This window comes from Pristis pectinata, chromosome 3, assembly GCF_009764475.1.
Source record: "Pristis pectinata isolate sPriPec2 chromosome 3, sPriPec2.1.pri, whole genome shotgun sequence".
Taxonomy (NCBI): Eukaryota; Metazoa; Chordata; class Chondrichthyes; order Rhinopristiformes; family Pristidae; genus Pristis; species Pristis pectinata.
The window spans coordinates 98,488,423-98,507,324 of NC_067407.1; the positions used below are offsets into that span (position 1 = coordinate 98,488,423).

General features: G+C 39.3%; 1 protein-coding gene across 6 annotated transcripts in view; it reads left to right on the forward strand.

Moving 5' to 3' along the window:
* Positions 1-2,902: 2,902 nt before the first annotated feature.
* usp34 (ubiquitin specific peptidase 34) overlaps positions 2,903-18,902 on the forward strand; it is a 186,246-nt gene continuing 170,246 nt past the window's right edge. For all 6 annotated transcript variants that reach the window (XM_052011351.1, XM_052011354.1, XM_052011353.1 and 3 more), the window contains exon 1: positions 2,903-3,111. In XM_052011351.1, the coding sequence (XP_051867311.1) occupies positions 3,069-3,111 (43 nt within the window). In that variant the 5' untranslated portion in view covers positions 2,903-3,068. The remainder of the gene's footprint in view (positions 3,112-18,902) is intronic.

Sequence of the window (18,902 nt, forward strand, 5' to 3'; positions counted from 1 at the left end):
AGTGATCTGTATCCAGGACCATGGTCCAACTACCAAACATAGCCTTCAATTAATCTGTTTCATAGAGAAAATGTGGAAGACAAGATGGGTGAGTTATTTTTCCACTAGCTGGTTGGGATTCAGGATAAAATGTATGGGTTTCCTTTTTGTGAGCACCTGCTAAAGTTAAATTTCTAGCTTGTAGGCTACAGATATCTGTATCTTACCTGTGAATTTTGTTTACTTCAATACAAAGGGAAAGCTTTTTTAAATTTTCTTTATATAACATATATTATTTTGGAAGAAACATCTATCCTGGAAGGAGATCCACTTCTCCAGGTTAGGTTAGTTTCTATTATGGCTGAATGGATGAATAAAAATTGATTGATCTGTTGTTTAACTTAAGTTCAAAGTGATGCACTCTTGAATTTTAGAAACAACTGAATAGGAAATGGACCAATGAGTGCCAGCAGTGACCACTATATTAATGAGAGGCATTCCTGGCCCTGTTAATTATGTGCCCTTAGGCTTCAGTGGTCATTTTAAGAATTGCTTGGGTATTTTAAATTCAAAAAACTGCTAATGCAAGCTTTGACTACTTTTAATACTGAATTAATTTCAAGTTGATGACACTGCTATCTAAAACAAAAACGTAGGTTCTGTTAAATTTAAGAAGTTACTTGGATGCATGCAAAAATCAGTTAAATGTATGTTTCATTATATTAATGCCAACTAAAGTTGAATTTCTAAATTATAATAAATAACATGTACGTATCCTGACTTCTGTGTATTTTGCATTCATGGTAGGGGATTGTATATTACAAAGGACAAGCTCTTTATCTAAAATATTCTTAGAAGAAATATCTGCCCAAACGATCTGAAATTGTTTCCATGATTTTTTTTTGTAATATATTAGTCAATGGTGCTTGTGATACTAAATACTTATAAAGAAACATTGTTGCTCATCCACTTCAACCTTTCCTCTTGCTAAGCTCTTGTTCGTAATTTTGAATTATCTTCTGGCAGTTATGTTGTGGAATTTCAAAAGTGATTACTTGTGGCTTCCTCCAAACTGAGACTAAATCCAGCATTCAAAATATGACAAATTGCTCCATAATGGTAAATTAAGCATTAACATTTGTGAAGTTATTCATGACTTCCATTTATTGGTCTCAGTAATTGTGAAGGACTGAAAATTAAGTACTGCACTTCATAGTCAACCTATGCAAAACGTCAAGTTCTGATGAATGGTAATTTAAAACATTTTCTCTCCACAGATGCTGCCTGACCTGAGTATTTCCAGCAATTTCTATTTTCATTTTGAATTTCCAACATCTGCAGATAGTTGTTTTTATATGATACCAAGGCAACTAAATGGAATTCTAATCAAGAAAAAAACGCATGTCCTCTCGTAAGGACGCAAAAAACCCCAACTTTTTTTTAAAAAAAACAGTAAACAAAATTTAAATCGCATCATTGTGTTTGTTAGAAACTCCTCCCTGTATTGCACTCTATTTGTGGAAGTACTCCAGGCAAAAAAAATGGAATAATACGGTAATTGGAAGAAACTGGGGAATCTTAGCAGAAGATATTTAATATGTCTAATCAAAAAGGTGCAGCAATTAATAAGACAAATAGAAACATTGGACGATAGAGCTAAAGCAATAAGTCACGGAACCTGCGATAAGATTATCCAACAACAATATATAAACATGTTGGATTATAAGCACCAGAAGCAGGGAAGAGCTGATGACCTAATATCAACTATCTAAATAACGAGGAAAGACGTAGAAGTTTATATTTTCAGTTTGGAATGTAAATGTACTAACCGTGACCTTGAAGTACACAAAATAATTGATGCATTGAGAAACTTAAAATTCACCTTACTACTATAAATTGAATTAGATTTAGGATCGATTGATTAAATTTAGCATTGTTAGAAGCTCGTCTTCGCACGAAGTAGCATCTGGAATGGACTGCTCAATGTAATGAAGGCAAAACCATATTTACTTAAAAACAATTAGATAAAGAATGGGGAGAGAGAACGTGTTGTTTCTAGAAGGCTGAATTAAAGTGGGCCAAATGATGTTCCCCTTCGTTAAGTATCAGGTGACCTTCAGTAACATGCTTCATACCACAAGAATTAAATGATACTGCTTGTGGGTTGCTATTATCCATGCACTGGTGCGGAACAGAAACAGGCATAGGCGTGGAATTTTATTTTTTTTCAGTGACAACTTCTACACGAAAATCGAAAATATCATTAATTAAAACCCATCCAATGACTGGGGGGAAAAGTCGCTGTAAAATGTCACATCACCCATGGAATTTTCATGCATTCCGAATTTTTGACGACGGACAACTAGCAATGTTGCAAGTCCTACTTAATTTTTTTTTAAAAAAGAAATCTCGTCAACTTCTGCCTCCTAAAAGTAAAATATTTGAAATCTGGTAGATCTGTCCAAGAAAATAGGCCATCAATTTCAAGTGCTGCTGGAAGCGAAGAGGAAAACCAAGAACCGCCGACAGTCAGAGGGGAAGAAGCAAGCTTCACGGTCTCTTCCCTCGCCCCGCACAGATCCACTGCCTCACTGAAACCTTCAGCCTGATCAGTGGGACGACACAACTAACAACACGCCGAGTGCTTTAATCGGATTGCAACCCCTCCCCTCCTCTCCCTTCCTCTCCCCTCCTCATCGGACACGCTCTCTCGACCAGCCCATTGTCAAACACGGCCGGGGCGAGGCGTCCGTCGCCGTGGTAACGCAGGTTGATGTAGTAACAGCACGCGGCCGCGCGCGCCACCTGGCTGTCTCGCGGGCGGCGTGCGGGGCGCGGAGGAGGAGAAGGAGCCGAACGCGGACGGAAACAGCCGAAGCCGGCCCGACCGATTCGCCAAATCAAAATGGCGCGGAGGCTCGAGGTAGCCGTTCTGGTGCTGATCGGTTAATTTGCATTTAGATTTTTTTCCCCTCTTACCCTCCCTTCCCCCTCCCTCAGCGCCCTTTCAAAACAACGAACGGTCGCACAACAAACAATTGAACTTAATAAGAGGCCACAGCGCAAATAAATGGTTAAATTAGTAAAAGATGTGCGAAAACTGCGCAGAGCTGTTGGACGTGTTAAATGCAAGTAAGTAGTAAAATCATCCCCTGTTGCTGCACGGGCCTGTATATATGTGTGTGGAAAATAATAATCTGCAGAGGTACATAGCCATTGGTCAAGGCCTGTGCTTGTTTAGCCTTCTTGCAGGCCTCGATATTATCTTAAAAGTACTCAGGTCATTCAAGGTATTTTGTATTTAAATTGCTTCTTCCTACCCTTATCGACTGTCTATATTGGAGATTTGCAAGTTGTAGTTATTGAATGTTTATTTTAAGTTTGATACAGTATGATTAAAATAAATTTAGTGTATCTATGGCTTGGAGCTTTTGTGGCCTAATAAGTTAGGCTGATTGAGAATTGTCTAGGTTTTTTTGAAACCTAACGCATTGTGTTAACATTTAAGGTTTGGTTGAAATTGTGTTCAATAACTTAATGTTTAAACAATTGTTACCGTAAAATGTAAACGTTTCACGTAAAATGTGTGTTCCTTTTTAATCGCAGTAATTTAAATTGTCTTGTGGGAAAGTGGGAATATTTTAGCATGAACCTGCTTTGATTTTCACTTTGAGTATTATTTAAAACATGAGGATTTATGCTAGGTTAATCGGTCCTTTAAAATGAAACTGTCTTACGGGTATCACATTTTTATTTTGTGTGTATAATGGCTTTTATAGGCTTGTTGATTTAGAGTGCGATTGATTTTGGAATGATCTTTATAAACAAACATACTTTGACAGCCTGAAATATCCTTTGCCTGTACATTTCATTCCTAAATATTCCCTGACGTTGAAAACAATACTTTTGTATTTTGAAAGCAATATGAAAATTTAAGTGGCTGTAGGGAATAAATGTAATTGGTATGTGCCCATGATTAACTTTGAGTATCCCAAAGATCACAGTGAAAATCTTTGTATACTTGTAGGATATTGTCTTAATTAGCAGAAAGTTCCCAGTATTTAATTATTATTTGTTTATCCTTATGATTTAAACATATGCATGGAAGACTTCCTTGTATAATGTGAATTGAAAATTAAAAACTCCAGTTACTTTTTGAGGAAAGATTCTTTGCAGAAATAACTGACAATGATTGTAAGACCGAAATGTATTCACTTATATTGGGAATGATTCTGTCTATTCTTTGAGAAGATTTTACCCAAAGTTTTTTTTAAACTATGCAAAAGTTTTACTTGCTGTATTGTCTTACTGTGCCCGTGAACTTTAGTTACAGTTATTATTGACTATCTCAAATTTTTAGCTCTTGCAAAGAGTTAATTGACATGATTCTTACTTGTATTAGTGTGTAGATTTAAGCGATGAATTGGAAACTCCTGTTTTTCCAAGTCAGGTCTTCATTTTTCTTTTGTATCTGTTGAACAGATTAATAGCCATTTCCTTTGGTGCTGCGAGCTTTAATATGTAGCGTTCCAAAAGTGATCAGTGTTGTTCAAATTCTGCCCTATTCTTTAAAAAAAATTGTATGTTCAAATAAAGTAGATTTTGGAGCAATGTCATGGAAATATTTAATACAATAATCTGGAATAGATGGCAGGAGAAACGTTTTTTAGAGTGCTGTGACACTCTGGCATTTATCTCCAGTTTAATTGGTTAAGGAAGAAACTACCAATCTTCCAAGACTGAAAATTCAGATGATGGGAAATGGTAGGGGTGGTGGGGGGGTTGGTGGGGGAGATGGAGGGGAAGAAAGGTTAATAATGTGGTTTGAACAATGCATTTGTAGAAAATAAGTGCCAACATGGACTGATTAGATCAAGTGCTGTGCTTCCATGCTGTTTGTGGTTTGTGCCTCAGGAATCAGACATATTCCATCTTTATCAATGAGTATATTTTAAGTTGTTCATAGTGTATTTCTGTAACCCTGTGCATTGATTTAGCTTGTGCCTGTGCCTGCTACAGTATTCTGTTTGAAATATCCAATATGTTACAGATGTTGTTTAAATGAATAAAGAGAGTTTGTGTTTAACAGACTTTTTATATTGTGAATTCTTTGCTGATGGTGACTGACATCATGACTAGCAGCAGTAATATTTTTCTGACCAACCAAAGCTGGATGGTTGTAATGTTAAAAGCAGTCACTTGCTGTTGTACTGACTTTCTTTTGGCTTCAGCTGAGTCATCCTATTAATGGTTGATATTGAATGCAGCCTTTTGGGATTTGAAGAACTAGGCCTCGTTTTGGGTTTGCCTCTATTTATATTCATTCACTTTTTCCACAAGTGATACCAGTAGATATTAAAGAAAGCAGCAATAAAACTCTTGTAATCTTCTGTTCTCAAGAAGTGCCTAATATTTTGAAGGGGATTAATAGTTGGGATTTGCATACAACATATTCAAATTGTTTACATCATATTTAAATACTTCAGAAATGCATTTGCAAGATTTATTCTTTATAAGTTCTAACTTTATGAAATTAGGCTACATTCTATGCCGTGTTTTTGTCTTGGAGAATATAGCTGTTCTCTCAAAAGTACCTTATTCTACTTTTTAAGAATCCTGTCCAAAAGGCAAAGGGATTATAATTGGATCTGGTATCTTCTCTGTAAAACAAATTATTTTTTAAAATATATCAGTTCCACAGAAATTCTGTCTAATAAAGTACACGTAGGTAGCAACCTGGATTGTGAAACATCATGATTTGTATTGTATGGTTTGTATGTAGCGAGTCTATGTGGAATAGAGCTCACTTTGATGGGTTTGGTATCAAAGTAATTAAGATCTGGAAAAAGTACAAGACTGAGTGGAGATAAGGAGGGAAACGTCCAACTTCCAGAGTACTATATAATTTGAATTCCAAGTCCCTAAATGAGCAAAACAGGACACTCATTTTACTGGCTTTTTTATTGCTTGTTAGATGTTGGTATTTAGTTGGCATCTGCACCAATATCACGCAGGTATTGCAATATCTATTCTTTATTGGTCTTGGTTTAATGGAACTTCCAATAGTTTTGTTCCAAGATTAATTCAAACAATGTAGTGCAAATGGCTATTTGCAATTATTCATGCATGATGGGATCTTGTAGTTTGTGTATTGGACTAATAACATTAGAATCTGGATCAAGCTCCAGAGACATGACTCCTATGGAATTTAAAAAAAACTATTACCAGCAATGGTGACAAATAATCCATCAGATTGTCAGTTTAAAAAAAACTTCTTGTTCTTTGGTAAAGAAATCTCCCTCCTTACTGTATTTGAAACCAGTCCTCTAGCAACCTGGTTGATACTTAACAGCCCTTTGAAATCACTGAGCAAGCCACAAAACTGGATGGCGCACCTTGTCTTCAAGGGGAATTAGGAATGGGAATTAAATGCTTGCCTTGTTAATGATGCTTGCATCCCATGAGAGAGAAAGGATTGCTGTGTTGAAGTGATTGTATGAGCATGATTTGTAGGATTCTTTAACAAAGTGAAATTTACAAGCAGACAGGCAATGATTATATCAGAACATAGAACAGTAGAACACAGGAACAGGCCTTTCAGTCCGAGATGTGTCTGCCGACCGTGATGATAATCCAAATTGATCCCATCTGCCTGCTTCTGGTCATATGTTCACGTGTCTGTCTAACTGCTGCTTAAATGTTCCTATCATATCTGCTTCCACCACGTTCCCTGGCAGCACATTCTAGGCATCTATCACTGTGTGTGTGTATGTATGTATCACTTGTCTCATAAATCTCCTTTAAACTTTCCCCCTCTCACCTTTATACCTCTGTCCCCTAGTATTTGACATTTCTGCCCTGGGGGAAAAAAAGCCTCTTATCTACTCTATGCCTATCATGATTTTTAAATACTCCTATTAGGTTGTTGCCACCGCCTCCCCCCCCACCACCCAAAGTTTCCGTTCTAGAGAGAACAGTTCAAAATGTCCAACTTATCCTTTTATAGCTAATACTCTCTAATCCAGGCAACATCTCAGTGAACCTGTTCTGCACCCTCCATAAAGCCTCCACATCCTTCCTGCAATATGGTGACCAGAATTGCACACAATGCTCCAAATGTGGCCTAACCAAAGTTTTGCACAGCTACAAAATGTCAGGAAGTCATTTATATTCAACACCCCGATCTATGAGGGCAAGTACGCCATACACCTTTACCACCCTATCTACTTGTGTTGCCACTTTCAGGGAGTATGAACGTGGACCCCAAGATCCCTCTGTACATCAATGCTGCCATGGGTCCTGCCATTTACTGTATACTTCTTACATTTGATCTTCCAAAGTGCAACACTTCACACTTGTCTAGATTCGACTCTATCTGCCATTTCTCTGCCCACATTTCCAACTGTCTATATCCTGTTGAATCTTTTGACAACCTTCCTCACTATCCATAACTCAGCCAATTTTTGTATTGTCTGAAAACTTACTAATTAGCACACCTACATTTTTGTCCAAATCATTTACATACATCAGAAACAACAGAGGTCCCAGCACAGATCCTTGTGGAACACCGCTGGTCAGAGATCTCTAGTCAGAATAATACCACTACCCATTGTCTTCTATGGCCAAGCCAATTTTGAATCCAATCTACCAAGTCTCCATGGATATCATGTGCCTTAATTTTCTGGATCAGCCGACCATGTGGGACCTTGTTAAAAGCTTTACTGAAGTCCATGTATGCAGCATCCACTGATCTATCCTCATCAATCATCTTCGTCACCTCTTCAGAACACTTAATCGTTTATAAGACGTGCCCTTCCTCTGCACAAATCCATGCTGACTATTCTGAATAAGTCTATGCTTTTCCAGATGCAAGTAGATCCTATCCATAAGAAACTTCTCCAATAATTTCCCTATTGATGTCAGACTCACTGATCTATAATTTCCTGGTTTGTCTCTTTTGCCCTTAAACAAAGAAACATTGGCTATTGTCCAGTCTTCTGGAACCTCGCCTGTAGCTAAAGAGGATACAAAGATCTCTGTCAAGGTCCCAGAAATCACCTCTCTTGCTTTTTTTAGTAACCCGGGATAGATTCCATCATGCCCTGGAAACACATCCACCTTAATGTTCTTCAAGAGCCCCAACACCACCACGTCCTTGATAGCAACATGCCCGAGACTATCAGCATATCCCTCCCTGATCTATTTAAACTTTATGCATGATATGCCTGATCTCATATCCTCCATGTCCTTCCCCTTGGTGAATAGCAATGCGAAGTACTTATTCGACCTCGTACACCATAACTATCTAAAAAATTTATGGAGTTATGATCGCTGTTCCCAAAATGCTCTTGCACGGGAACTCCAATCATCTGGCCAGGTTCATTTCCTAACACGAAGTCTGGTATGGCCCCTTTTCTGGTTGGATTATCTACTTTGTGTCAAGAAACCCTCCTGAATGCATCTAACAAATTCTGCCCCATGTAAGCTTCTGATGAATCTGAGTCAATATCGGGGAAATCAAGTTTGCGCACTGCAACTACCCTGTTGCTTTAACATTTTTCCATAATCTACCTACTAATCTGTTCCTCCATCTCCTGCTGGCTATTGGGAGACCTATAGTATAGCCCCATCATGGTGAGGGCACCTTTTCTTATTCGTGAGCTCTACTCATATTGCCTCAGTGGATGAGCCCTCCAGAATATCCTCCCTAGGTGCCGCTGTGATATTCTCCCTGATCAGTGGTGCAATTCCCCCACCCCTTTTTACATCCCTCTCTATTGCATCTGCAACATCTGAATCCTAGAACCTTGAGCTGCCAGTCCTGCCCTTCTCTCAAACAAGTCCCTGCAATGGCTACAGTATCATAGTTCCATGTACTAATTCAGGCCTTTTAGTTGACCTGCCTTACCCATAATACTCCTTGCATTGAAGTAAATACACTTCAGCCTATCAGCCCACCGTGTTCATTAACCTGGCCTTGCCTGTCCTTCCTTTCAGCCTTACTTGACCTAATCTCCACCTTCCCGTCAATCCCTCCACACTAATTATAACCCTTATAAGTAGCACTAGCAAATCTTCCTGTGAAGTTCAGTGCAACCTGTCCTCCTTGTACAGGTCCCACCTCCCCTGGCAGGAAGCTCAATGATCCATGTACTTGAAGCCCTCACTCCTGAACAAGCTCCTAAGCCATGCATTTATCTGTACTATCTTCCTATCTCTTGCCTCACTAGCACATGGCACAGGGAGTAATTCTGAGATTACAGCACTAGAAGTCCTGCTTTGTAACTTGCTGCCTAACTCCCTGAATTTTTTGTGCAGCATCTCATCTCTCTTCCTGCCTATGTTGTTATTACTAAGTGTCTCTGTAGGACTAATATGGACCGCAATCTCAGGCTGCTCACCTTCCCTTTTTCAGAATGTCTTCTGTTTAAGTCTCCCTCACAGCCATAGAAATGCCTGTCTGTGCCCCCTGACTAAAGAGTCCCCTATCACTGTTGCTCGCCTATTCCTTGACCTACCCTGCTGTAAAAGTCAGTAAGTGGTACTACTGGCTGCTGCTGTCACTTTCTCCTATTTTCCTTTCTCCCTCCCTCCCTCCCCCCTCCACCACTCCCCCCTCCACCCCCCAATCCCAACAGTATCCAGTAGCCAAAATGGTATACTTGCATGAGAGGGGAACAATCACAGGAGAATCCTGTATTATCTGCCTGTCTCTTCTGACAGTCAACCATCTATCTGTGTGACCATCCGTTGGTGTGACCACCTCCCTGAAACTCCTATCTGTAACGCTCTCTGCCTCCTGTCTGCTCCTCAGTGAGTCCAACTGCTGCTCCAACTGATCCATATTCTTTTGCAATGTCTTAGGGTTAAAATGGGAGGTGTCAACCCATATACAATTGTGATTAGGTTCAACCCAAAGATATAAGATAGCATATGTCTGCATTTCTCATTGATGAGCTGCATACATCTGCTTTGAAGTCTTGGATACTGTGCATAAAGTTTAAATAGATAATTATTTTCTGTAGCTACATCAAACCAATCAATGTTCTGATTAGGAGTTTTTGATGAATGAAGGAATGGCTCTAAAAATGGTGTTTACAAACTCCATCTTATTCACAAAACTACTTCTCGGAAGAAAATTTTGCTTTCCTTGCTTGGTCCAGCCAGTGTGATTTCAGACACACTAATGTGGTTGGCTCTTAATAGGAAAGAAAGTATCACTGGCGATGTCCACATCCCATAAACAAAAATTCCAATGCGTATCATTGGGACAGATCAACCCAAATAAGATTTTACTTCCTACACTTTGAGAATTTTATTGGGGCTCGAGTTGCATATTTATCTTAAGCTTAGGATTCCCTTGCTGCATGATATTCGATGGGGGCCTTTGACCGCCTTTTCCATTTTCCTGATTCCTGTTGTTTCTTCCACTCTGTCGCAAGGTCATGATAGTTTCCCTTGTATTCGCCTTTCTCCACTAGCTTCCATGTATATTTGATCATCTTCTTCCATTTCTGGCACTTACAGTGAAATGTTACCACCAAGCAACTCCCATCGCTCCCCGTCGGTGTTCTGAAGGAACTGTTCTCCAGCAACACCCCTTCCTTTTTCCACAATGCCTTCCTCTGCAGCAAAAGATGTGATATGATATTTGCTCTTTTATTATCACCACCTTCCCCCAACTGCCTAAGATTTTCTAAGACTAAATGCTTTTTCCAGATGAAGCAGTAATTTCCTTGCTTTTCTTTAAATTTAATATACTTTATTCACTAGTCACTGTGTGATTGTAGAACAGTACAGCACAGGAACAGGCTCTTCGGCCCACAATGTTGCGTCAAACTAATTAAACTAGTAATTAGACACCTAACTAAACTAATCCCTTCTGCCTGCACAATATTCATATCCCTCCATTCTCTGCACATTCATGTGCCTATCTTGGAGCCTCTTAAACACCTCTGTGGTATTTGCCTCCGTTACCACCCCTGGCAGTGCATTCCAGCCACCCACCACTCTGTGTTTAAAAAAAGAAAACACTTACCCTGCACATCTCCTTTGAACTTACCCCCTCTCATCTTACACATATGCCCTCTAGTATTAGACATTTCAACCCTGGGGAAAAAGATATTGGCTGTCTACTCCATCTTTGCCTCATAATCTATCAGGTCTCCATGCAGCTTCCGCCACTCGAGAGAAAACAACCCAACTTTGTCCAATCTCTCCTTGTAGCACATGCACTCTAATCCAGGCAGCATCCTGGTAAACCTTTTTTGTACCCTCTCCAAACCCACAACATCCTTCCTATAATGGGGCAACCAGAATTGAATGCAATGCTCCAGATGCAGTCTAAGCGGAGTTTTGTAAAGCTGCAACGTAACTTCCTGACTCTTGAACTCTGTGCCTCGACTAAGAAAGGAAAGCATGCCATACGCCTTCCTGACCAGCCTAAGAACTTGCGCAGCCACTTATAGGAAGCTATGGATTTGGATCCCAAGATCCCTCTGTACATCAACATTGTTAAGGGTTCTGGCATTGACAGTGTACTGTTCCTTCACATTTGATCTCCCAAAGTGCAACGCTTTACACTTGGCCAGATTAAACTCCATCTGCCATTTCAGAATTCACTCCTGCCCCCCTCCCTTTCTTTGCACCTTTTAAAAGTTACCTTTATCTCACCATATTCCAGTTTAATGAAAAGATTATTAACCTGCAGTTTAATTCTGTTTGTTTCTGCATAGATGCAGTCTGACCTATTGAATATTTGCTGGCTTGGCTCAGTTGATAGCTTATTTTCTTGCGTGCTAGTGAATTGTTTTAGCACATTTGGGCTTGAGAAGTTAATGCACAGTCAGGGCAGTGCTGCCTTGTTCTACAGAGATACCATATGTGCAAGAGGTTAAGTCTTAATTGGAGCTGGGAAGGGGGAACATACTGTTTTTGCAAAAAAAAAACTGAGAAATGACAATAGCTTGCATTACAGTGATTGTTATTTTGAATATGCTGCATCTCTGATAAAGTGCTACCATGGAGTCAGATGGTGCTCTCTTGCTTGCTGGATGTTTGTTGGATGTGAAGGGTCAGCTCATTCAATCAGGCTAGGACTTGAGGTGACAAATTTGACAGAAGTAACACACACACAATGCTGGGGGAACTCAACAGGTTGCTCCAGATTCCAGCATCTGCCGAATCTCTTGTGTGTCAAATTTGACAGAAGGCTGAGTTCAGGAAGATCTGGCTGACTAAAGCATTGCCAATGTATTATTCTTATAAGATGCTTTAACATTTAGTTCTCTATCTTTTTGTACTCTCTATCTTTTGGTATTCTGTATTTCCCAGAACTTGTGTTTGAATCCTGCTTGCTACCCTCCATGTGAAGGACTGTAGGAGACTGAGAGGTGATCTTATAGAGGTGTATAAAATCATGAGGGGCATGCACACAGTCTTTTTCCCAGGGTTGGGGAATCAAGAACTAGAGGGCATAGGTTTAAGGAGAGAGGAGAAAGATTTAATGGGAGCTTGAGGGGCAACTTTTTTGTTTACACAGAGGGGGTACGTATATGGAATGAAGTGCCGGAGGGAGTAGTTGTGGCAGGTACAATGACAAATTTTAAAAGACAGTTGGACAGGAACTTGGATAGGAAAGGTTTAGAAGGATATGGGCCAAACGCAGGCAAGTGGAACTACCTTTTATGGGCATCTTGGTTGGCAAGGACGCGTTGGGCCAAAGGGCCTGTTCCCCTGCTGTAAGACTCCATAACTCTATGTAGGAGCTGTTCTAGAATCTATGGTAGTTCTGGTAAAAGTAGCTGTATCTTCAGCTGGCTAGGCCTTGAACTCCAGAATTCTTTCCTTTAAATCTTTTCTGTTTTTGCTTTCTTTTCAAGCTTTGCTCTTTAAGTTGCCTCTGACCAAATTTTTGTACATCAGCTCTGATATGTTTTTGTGTATCAGATTTTGTTTCTGAACACTCCTGTAAAGTGCTTTGAGGTGTTGTCTTGTATAACAAATGTAATATAATACAAATTGGTGGTTGTTTTTGCTATTATTGGGAAAAGATCAATCATTATCTTTCATGCATATATATTTATGCCAAAGTAATATAGTTGATTTCAAGTAAACATTGTTATATAAATTCACTGGTTTTAATGAGGTGGACTTCATTGGGAAGATTAAACATTAACATCAGTACTTGTGAAGACAAAAATAGTAGAATAAAAATGTAGTATGTGCATAAGATCATTTCTGTCCCTGTGTATCTAAGCAAGGTTTTAAATAGTTAAATTTCATAAGCTACTAGCATGCCATTTCCATTGTATTCTGCTGTATGTTATTAGAATATCTGTACTCTTACAGAGTTCATTTAACTTAGGATTTTTTTCAACATCACTGGTAGACATGCTTCATATAGTGAATGCATTTAATGATTTAAAAAAACAAAATGTCCTAGGGCACAGATAGAAGACTTCAGATTGATTAAAAAATGTTGAAGAAAGACAAGTTTGAGTGAGAGTCTTAATAATGGAGCTGAGAAAAATAGAAAGGAATGCCAAAGCTTGGACCTTAAATGGCTGAGGGCGCAGTTGTGGATAATGAAGTTGGGGTTGAGAATGTAATGTGTGGGCCAGAGTTTGGAATTTGTGAGGGTTTGTACAGCTGGGATAGCTGAAGCCTCTTAAGGAATTTCAAAGTGAAGATAATTGCATCAGAAGTCATTGTAGGTTGGCGATTACAGGGGTGGTGGGTAAATTGGAGTAGGATACAGAATTTGAGTTTCTGTTGAGCTTAGTTTTATGCACCTTGGAAGATGATGGATTAACCAGGAGTGCTTTGTCTGGAAGTGACAATCAGAAGCAAGCATTCCTTATGTAGTAGAGGAAGCTCAACTTGGATGAATAGGATGCTGATATTGTAAATGCAAATCTCCAAGGCCAATATCCCTCCAAAAACACTTGGTGAACTCTGTTTTATCGGCGATATTGCTTGCTTGCCTGAAACAGATTCCTCAATCAGACACTCTGTCGTGGGAAAGAATGGCCTGGCATAGAGGGAAAGGATTGAAGGAAGGCCTCCTTTTGCGAGGAAAAAATGCAACGTCTGCATTGATTCCTGGAAATGTCTAGTCCATGACCTCTGAAAATGAGGAAGGAGCATTCAGGATGGCACTGAGAATCTTATCCATGTATTGGGAGCATATCAAAGCCCAGTATAAATGGCAGAGGGAGAGCACCACCTTCCCAAACTAACTGTCAGACATCTCTTGTCTGATATCTGGAAGAGTCTGAGATTCCAACATTGATCTCATCAGACATTCTGAGACCCACTAAACCAAAGTGGAAGCAAGTCATCTTTGATTCAAAGAACTGCTAAAAAGAAGAAAAAATGTACTGGTTCAGCCTAGTTCAAGGGTTTGGTGACCAAAGACTTCGCTGGGTGTTGATGCCAGTGGCAGCATTTAGATGAGATGCAGAAGAAATTGATCTGGGACCAGAAAGAAAAACCATTGCTGAGATAGTCTTTTTATGATTTGACCGTCAAGTGGAATCAAGTGAAGGGCAGTCCCATCCATTACACAATGGGCAAGGACAAAGTATATGCAGTAGAAAAAAGGTGTCGGGAAAGAAGTGCAAAGACGGATGTTTACAATTTCACGTTTTATAAAATGGGTAGATAATATCATTGTCTAAGATCTTGTCTCGTATTACATGGAGGAAAACCAGTATTATTCTGTTGCTATTCTGTGTACTTTGAACTGCATAGAATCTATAGGAGATTAGTAAGAACAAAACAAAATGGGCTCATTTAGGAGTGCTTTTGAATGTCTTCCATGCATGTAGGTGTGGCAGCCGAAGTGTTGATGCTGTAGTTCATTTCTTAGGGTAATAGGTAATTTATTTTTTTCCCTATCATTTGGCTTCTATATTCACTGCATGGACTTGTGATCATTTAAGGAGATTTGCTGCAACCATCACCACCCACAATGACAAGTAGAGATGGGCAGTAAATACTAGTCTTGCAAGGTATTTCCTCCTATCCTGTGAAGTGATTGAGTTTTTAACACTGTTAACAGAGGGATGATTGAGGTATACTGTGGTCATCTAACAATTTAAATGCTTAAAAAACAATTGGAATAAATTGGAGAAAATTCTGACGTGAAGTGATGAATGAAGCTGAAGAATTTTTTAACAGTTCATATTTGGGGTATAGTTATGACTGGCAAGGTCAAACTTAATTCCCCTTTCTAGCAGGCTTTTGAAAAGGTAGGGGTGACCCCCATCTGTGATCATGATGGTAGTGCTGTTTAATGTTAAGGATCGCTGGTTAAACCATATCTTGTTGGAGATGTCATTGTTTGGCACTTTAGGGTATAAATGTTACTTGTCACTTATCATCGTGTGCCTGAATGTTTTCTAGATTTTGTTGCATTCAGGCTCTGATTGCTTCATTTGCTGGAGGGTTGCAGATTGGTTTGATTTTCATTGTGGAGTCCTTGATAAACATCCCCTCTTCTGACATTGCACTGGAAGGAAGGTTAGTAATGAAGCAGTTGAAGATGTTTGGGCCTAGCACACTATCTTGGGGTACTCCTGTGATTTTTCTGGGTCTGGGATAATTGACTCCCAGTGACCACAAGTACTTTCCTTTGTGTAAGGTATGACTTAATCAGTGGAGTTTTCTCTTTGATCCCCGTTTAATTCGGCTTGATAGGGCTCATTGTGTTACATTCAGTTAAGGGCAGTCACTCTTTATCTGTCCTCTAGTATTTAGCTTTTTGGTTCATGTTTGGATCGAGACTGGTAAAGTCTGGAGCAGAGTGATCCTGGCACAACCCAGGCTTGGGTATTGGTGAGCAGGTCATTGGTGGGTAAAGTGCGGCTATATAGCTTTGGTGATGACACCTCTCATCACTTTTCTGATGATTTAGAATGGACTGATTGGGTGCTCATTAGCTGGATTGGATTTGTTCTGCTGTTTTTGTGAACAGGGCATGATGTGGTAAGTTTTTCACATTGTTCATAGATGCCAGTGTTGTAACTGTACTGGAACTGTGTGGTTGGAGGTGCAGCTAATTATGGAGTGCAGATCTTCAGTATTACAACTGGGATGTTGTCTGGTCCCTTAGCCTTTGTTTTATTCAGTGCTTTCAGCTGTTTGTTGATGATATGAGTGAATTGAATGGGTTGAAATCTGGCATCTGTGATGGAGGAAGCTGCAATGGATTATCTGCTAGGCACTTCTGGCTGATTATGGTTGTGAATGTTTCAATCTTGGCTTCAGCAAGCGGTCGCGACTTCAGATCCCATCTTCTCAAGGATGGTTAGAAATGGGTAATCAATGCTGGTCTTACTGGTAATGCACACATCCTGAAAAATAATTTATTTAAAGGATGCATTCTATGCCATTATTGTATTCCCAGAGGACATATATTTTACCTTGCATTCTTCTCAATTTATTATTGATTCTTTTTGAGAAGGTGGCAATGAACAGCCTTCTTGCACCACTTCAGTCCTCCTAATGTCAGTTGGGGGCTCTGGGTTTTAGACCCAGCAAAGAAGGAATAGCAATATATTTCCAAGAATTGTGTGCAACATGGAGGAAAACCTGTAGGTGGTGGTGTTCCCATGTACTAAAACCCTCTGCCACCTTGGTGGTGGAAGTTGCAGGTTTGGGGGGTGCTGTCAGAATAGCCTAGATAAATATGTGTAATACATTTTATTGATGGCACACACTGTAGCTAAGGTGCGCTGGTGGGAGAGGAAATGAATATTTAGGGTGGAAAATGGGTACCATTGACCTCATGGTAGAAGGTAGGTCATTGGTGAAGTAGCTGAAAATGTTTGGGCCTAAGGAACTCCTACGGTAATATCAATGCCTGTGCCCTCAAAATATTCAACCAGACTCTATTTAATAGATCATTCTTTAAATAATTACCCTTATGTATATTTCATCAGACTAATGTGTCTATCATTACTTTTTCTGTTTCTTCTCCTTTATCTCTACCCTTTCAAAATTCTTTTGATAATGTTTTAGTTAGTTGCCAGCCATCACTAATAACTTGCCTCTTTAGTTTTATATTTCCATACATTGTTGTGCTTTCATATCTCTGGTGTAAAATTTGAACTGCTCAACCTCCTCCCCCCTCCACTTCCAAAACCCTCGTGCACCTTTTTTACATGTGCGTGTTCCATGACATTTTCCAAAAAATTAACTTCCTCTGCCAGTGTAATACTCAGAACTTCCTTCCCGCTGACCCACTTGCATCCTGAAGACCATGTGTGTGGATTCAAACTGATACTTGCATAAATACATTGATTAATTAAATAAACTGAAAATATCAATAAATGCAGACTTTTTTTCAATATATCCATCCTGTCATGTGAAAGACACTTTTGTTTACATAATTCCTATTTGGTTTCACAATGATAGTTGCCTATATAAACCAGTCACATTGTAGTGAAATTAAAATAAAAACAAAACTGGAAACACTCAGCAGGTTGGGCAGCATCTGTGGAAAGAGAAGCAGAGTTAACACTTCAGGCCGGAGACCCTTGGTCAGAACTCGGAAGAATATTTCCAGCATTTTCTGTTACACTGTAATTGTTGATTAATTTGAGGTTTTTGATATAGCCTGATCACAAATTAAACTTTGATCTTTGGTGCTTGTTTCATAATAATCAGAAATTATTGCCTTCCAGGCATTAGTTTTACAATTGAAAAGTACATGCTTCATTAGATGCTGTATCAGCCAGTTTATACTATGAGCAATATCACAGGAAGTTCATCATTATGCTAGTATATTCTACATGGTATGAAATGTTGCATACTCCTAAAAAACCATACTGTTTTATATGTAAATAAAAAGCTTGTTATTTCACTCCAAAGTCAGAGTAAACAGGTCAATGTGGCCATTTAATTGTGCTTCCCCCAAGTGGACTATTTGTCATAGTCAGAAGCAGAAACCATTTTGCTCGTCAAAATATTTTTGAACAATAATCATTCAGTTTTACTATCATCCATGCTGTCAAAGATTGCTGCAGGACAGATGAGATGGTCATCCACTACGTGGCAGACTGTGTGCTTACCATGAAGTATGGAAAGGGATGCTGTGGTCCTTGTTGAATTTCATCCTGAACTGCTGCGTAACACAGGGCTCTGTTTTGTGGGCTGTTCCCAGGGACGTACACTGAAACAAATGTCAACTGAAATTGGAAGATCATCAGCATAAAAGATGCACCTTGGTCTGCCTGAAACTTGTTGGTCTTATCAGTGTAAGGACATGTCTACAACTGAATGCTGCTGACTGACACATTCCAAAGTGCAGGAATATGTGCTGAGGAGCACGTTAAAATTGGATAGTTACCTTAAAGGCTGTGTGGGGAAAACACCACGGTATAGGATCCTTTCACCAGTGGGCACTTAGGGATGGGACCCTGTGTAATAACCTCTTGAACATTTCACTGAAGGAATATTTAGGGACGAAACATTAGTGACATGTTAATACATTGTTAATATTGTAAGTGAATGCAAAGATACACTTGGAAGAGTACAGGAAGTTTACACCATGTTCAGATGGTATTTTGGGGGAAAATATCAGCTGGTTCCATTGTCCTGGTCTTTTTGTCAAAATTCCTTCAGTTTTGTCTCCATTTGAAGGCTGTTATTGAATCATTTGCATCAATCTTTAAGGGCTGTGTGTTCCACTGCCCAACCATAGGTTGCATAATTAAGTTTTTCCTTGCATGACTCCTCTGGATCTTGTCCATCAGTTTAAATCTGTTGCCTTTGTTTATTGACCCATAAGCTATTGAAAGCATTAATTTCATTGTTCAAATCCTTCATAATTTCGCAGACCTCTCTTGTCTATTTACCTTCTGTTCTGAGGGGAATATTGTCAATTTCTCTGGTTTATCCTCATAACTATATTTCTC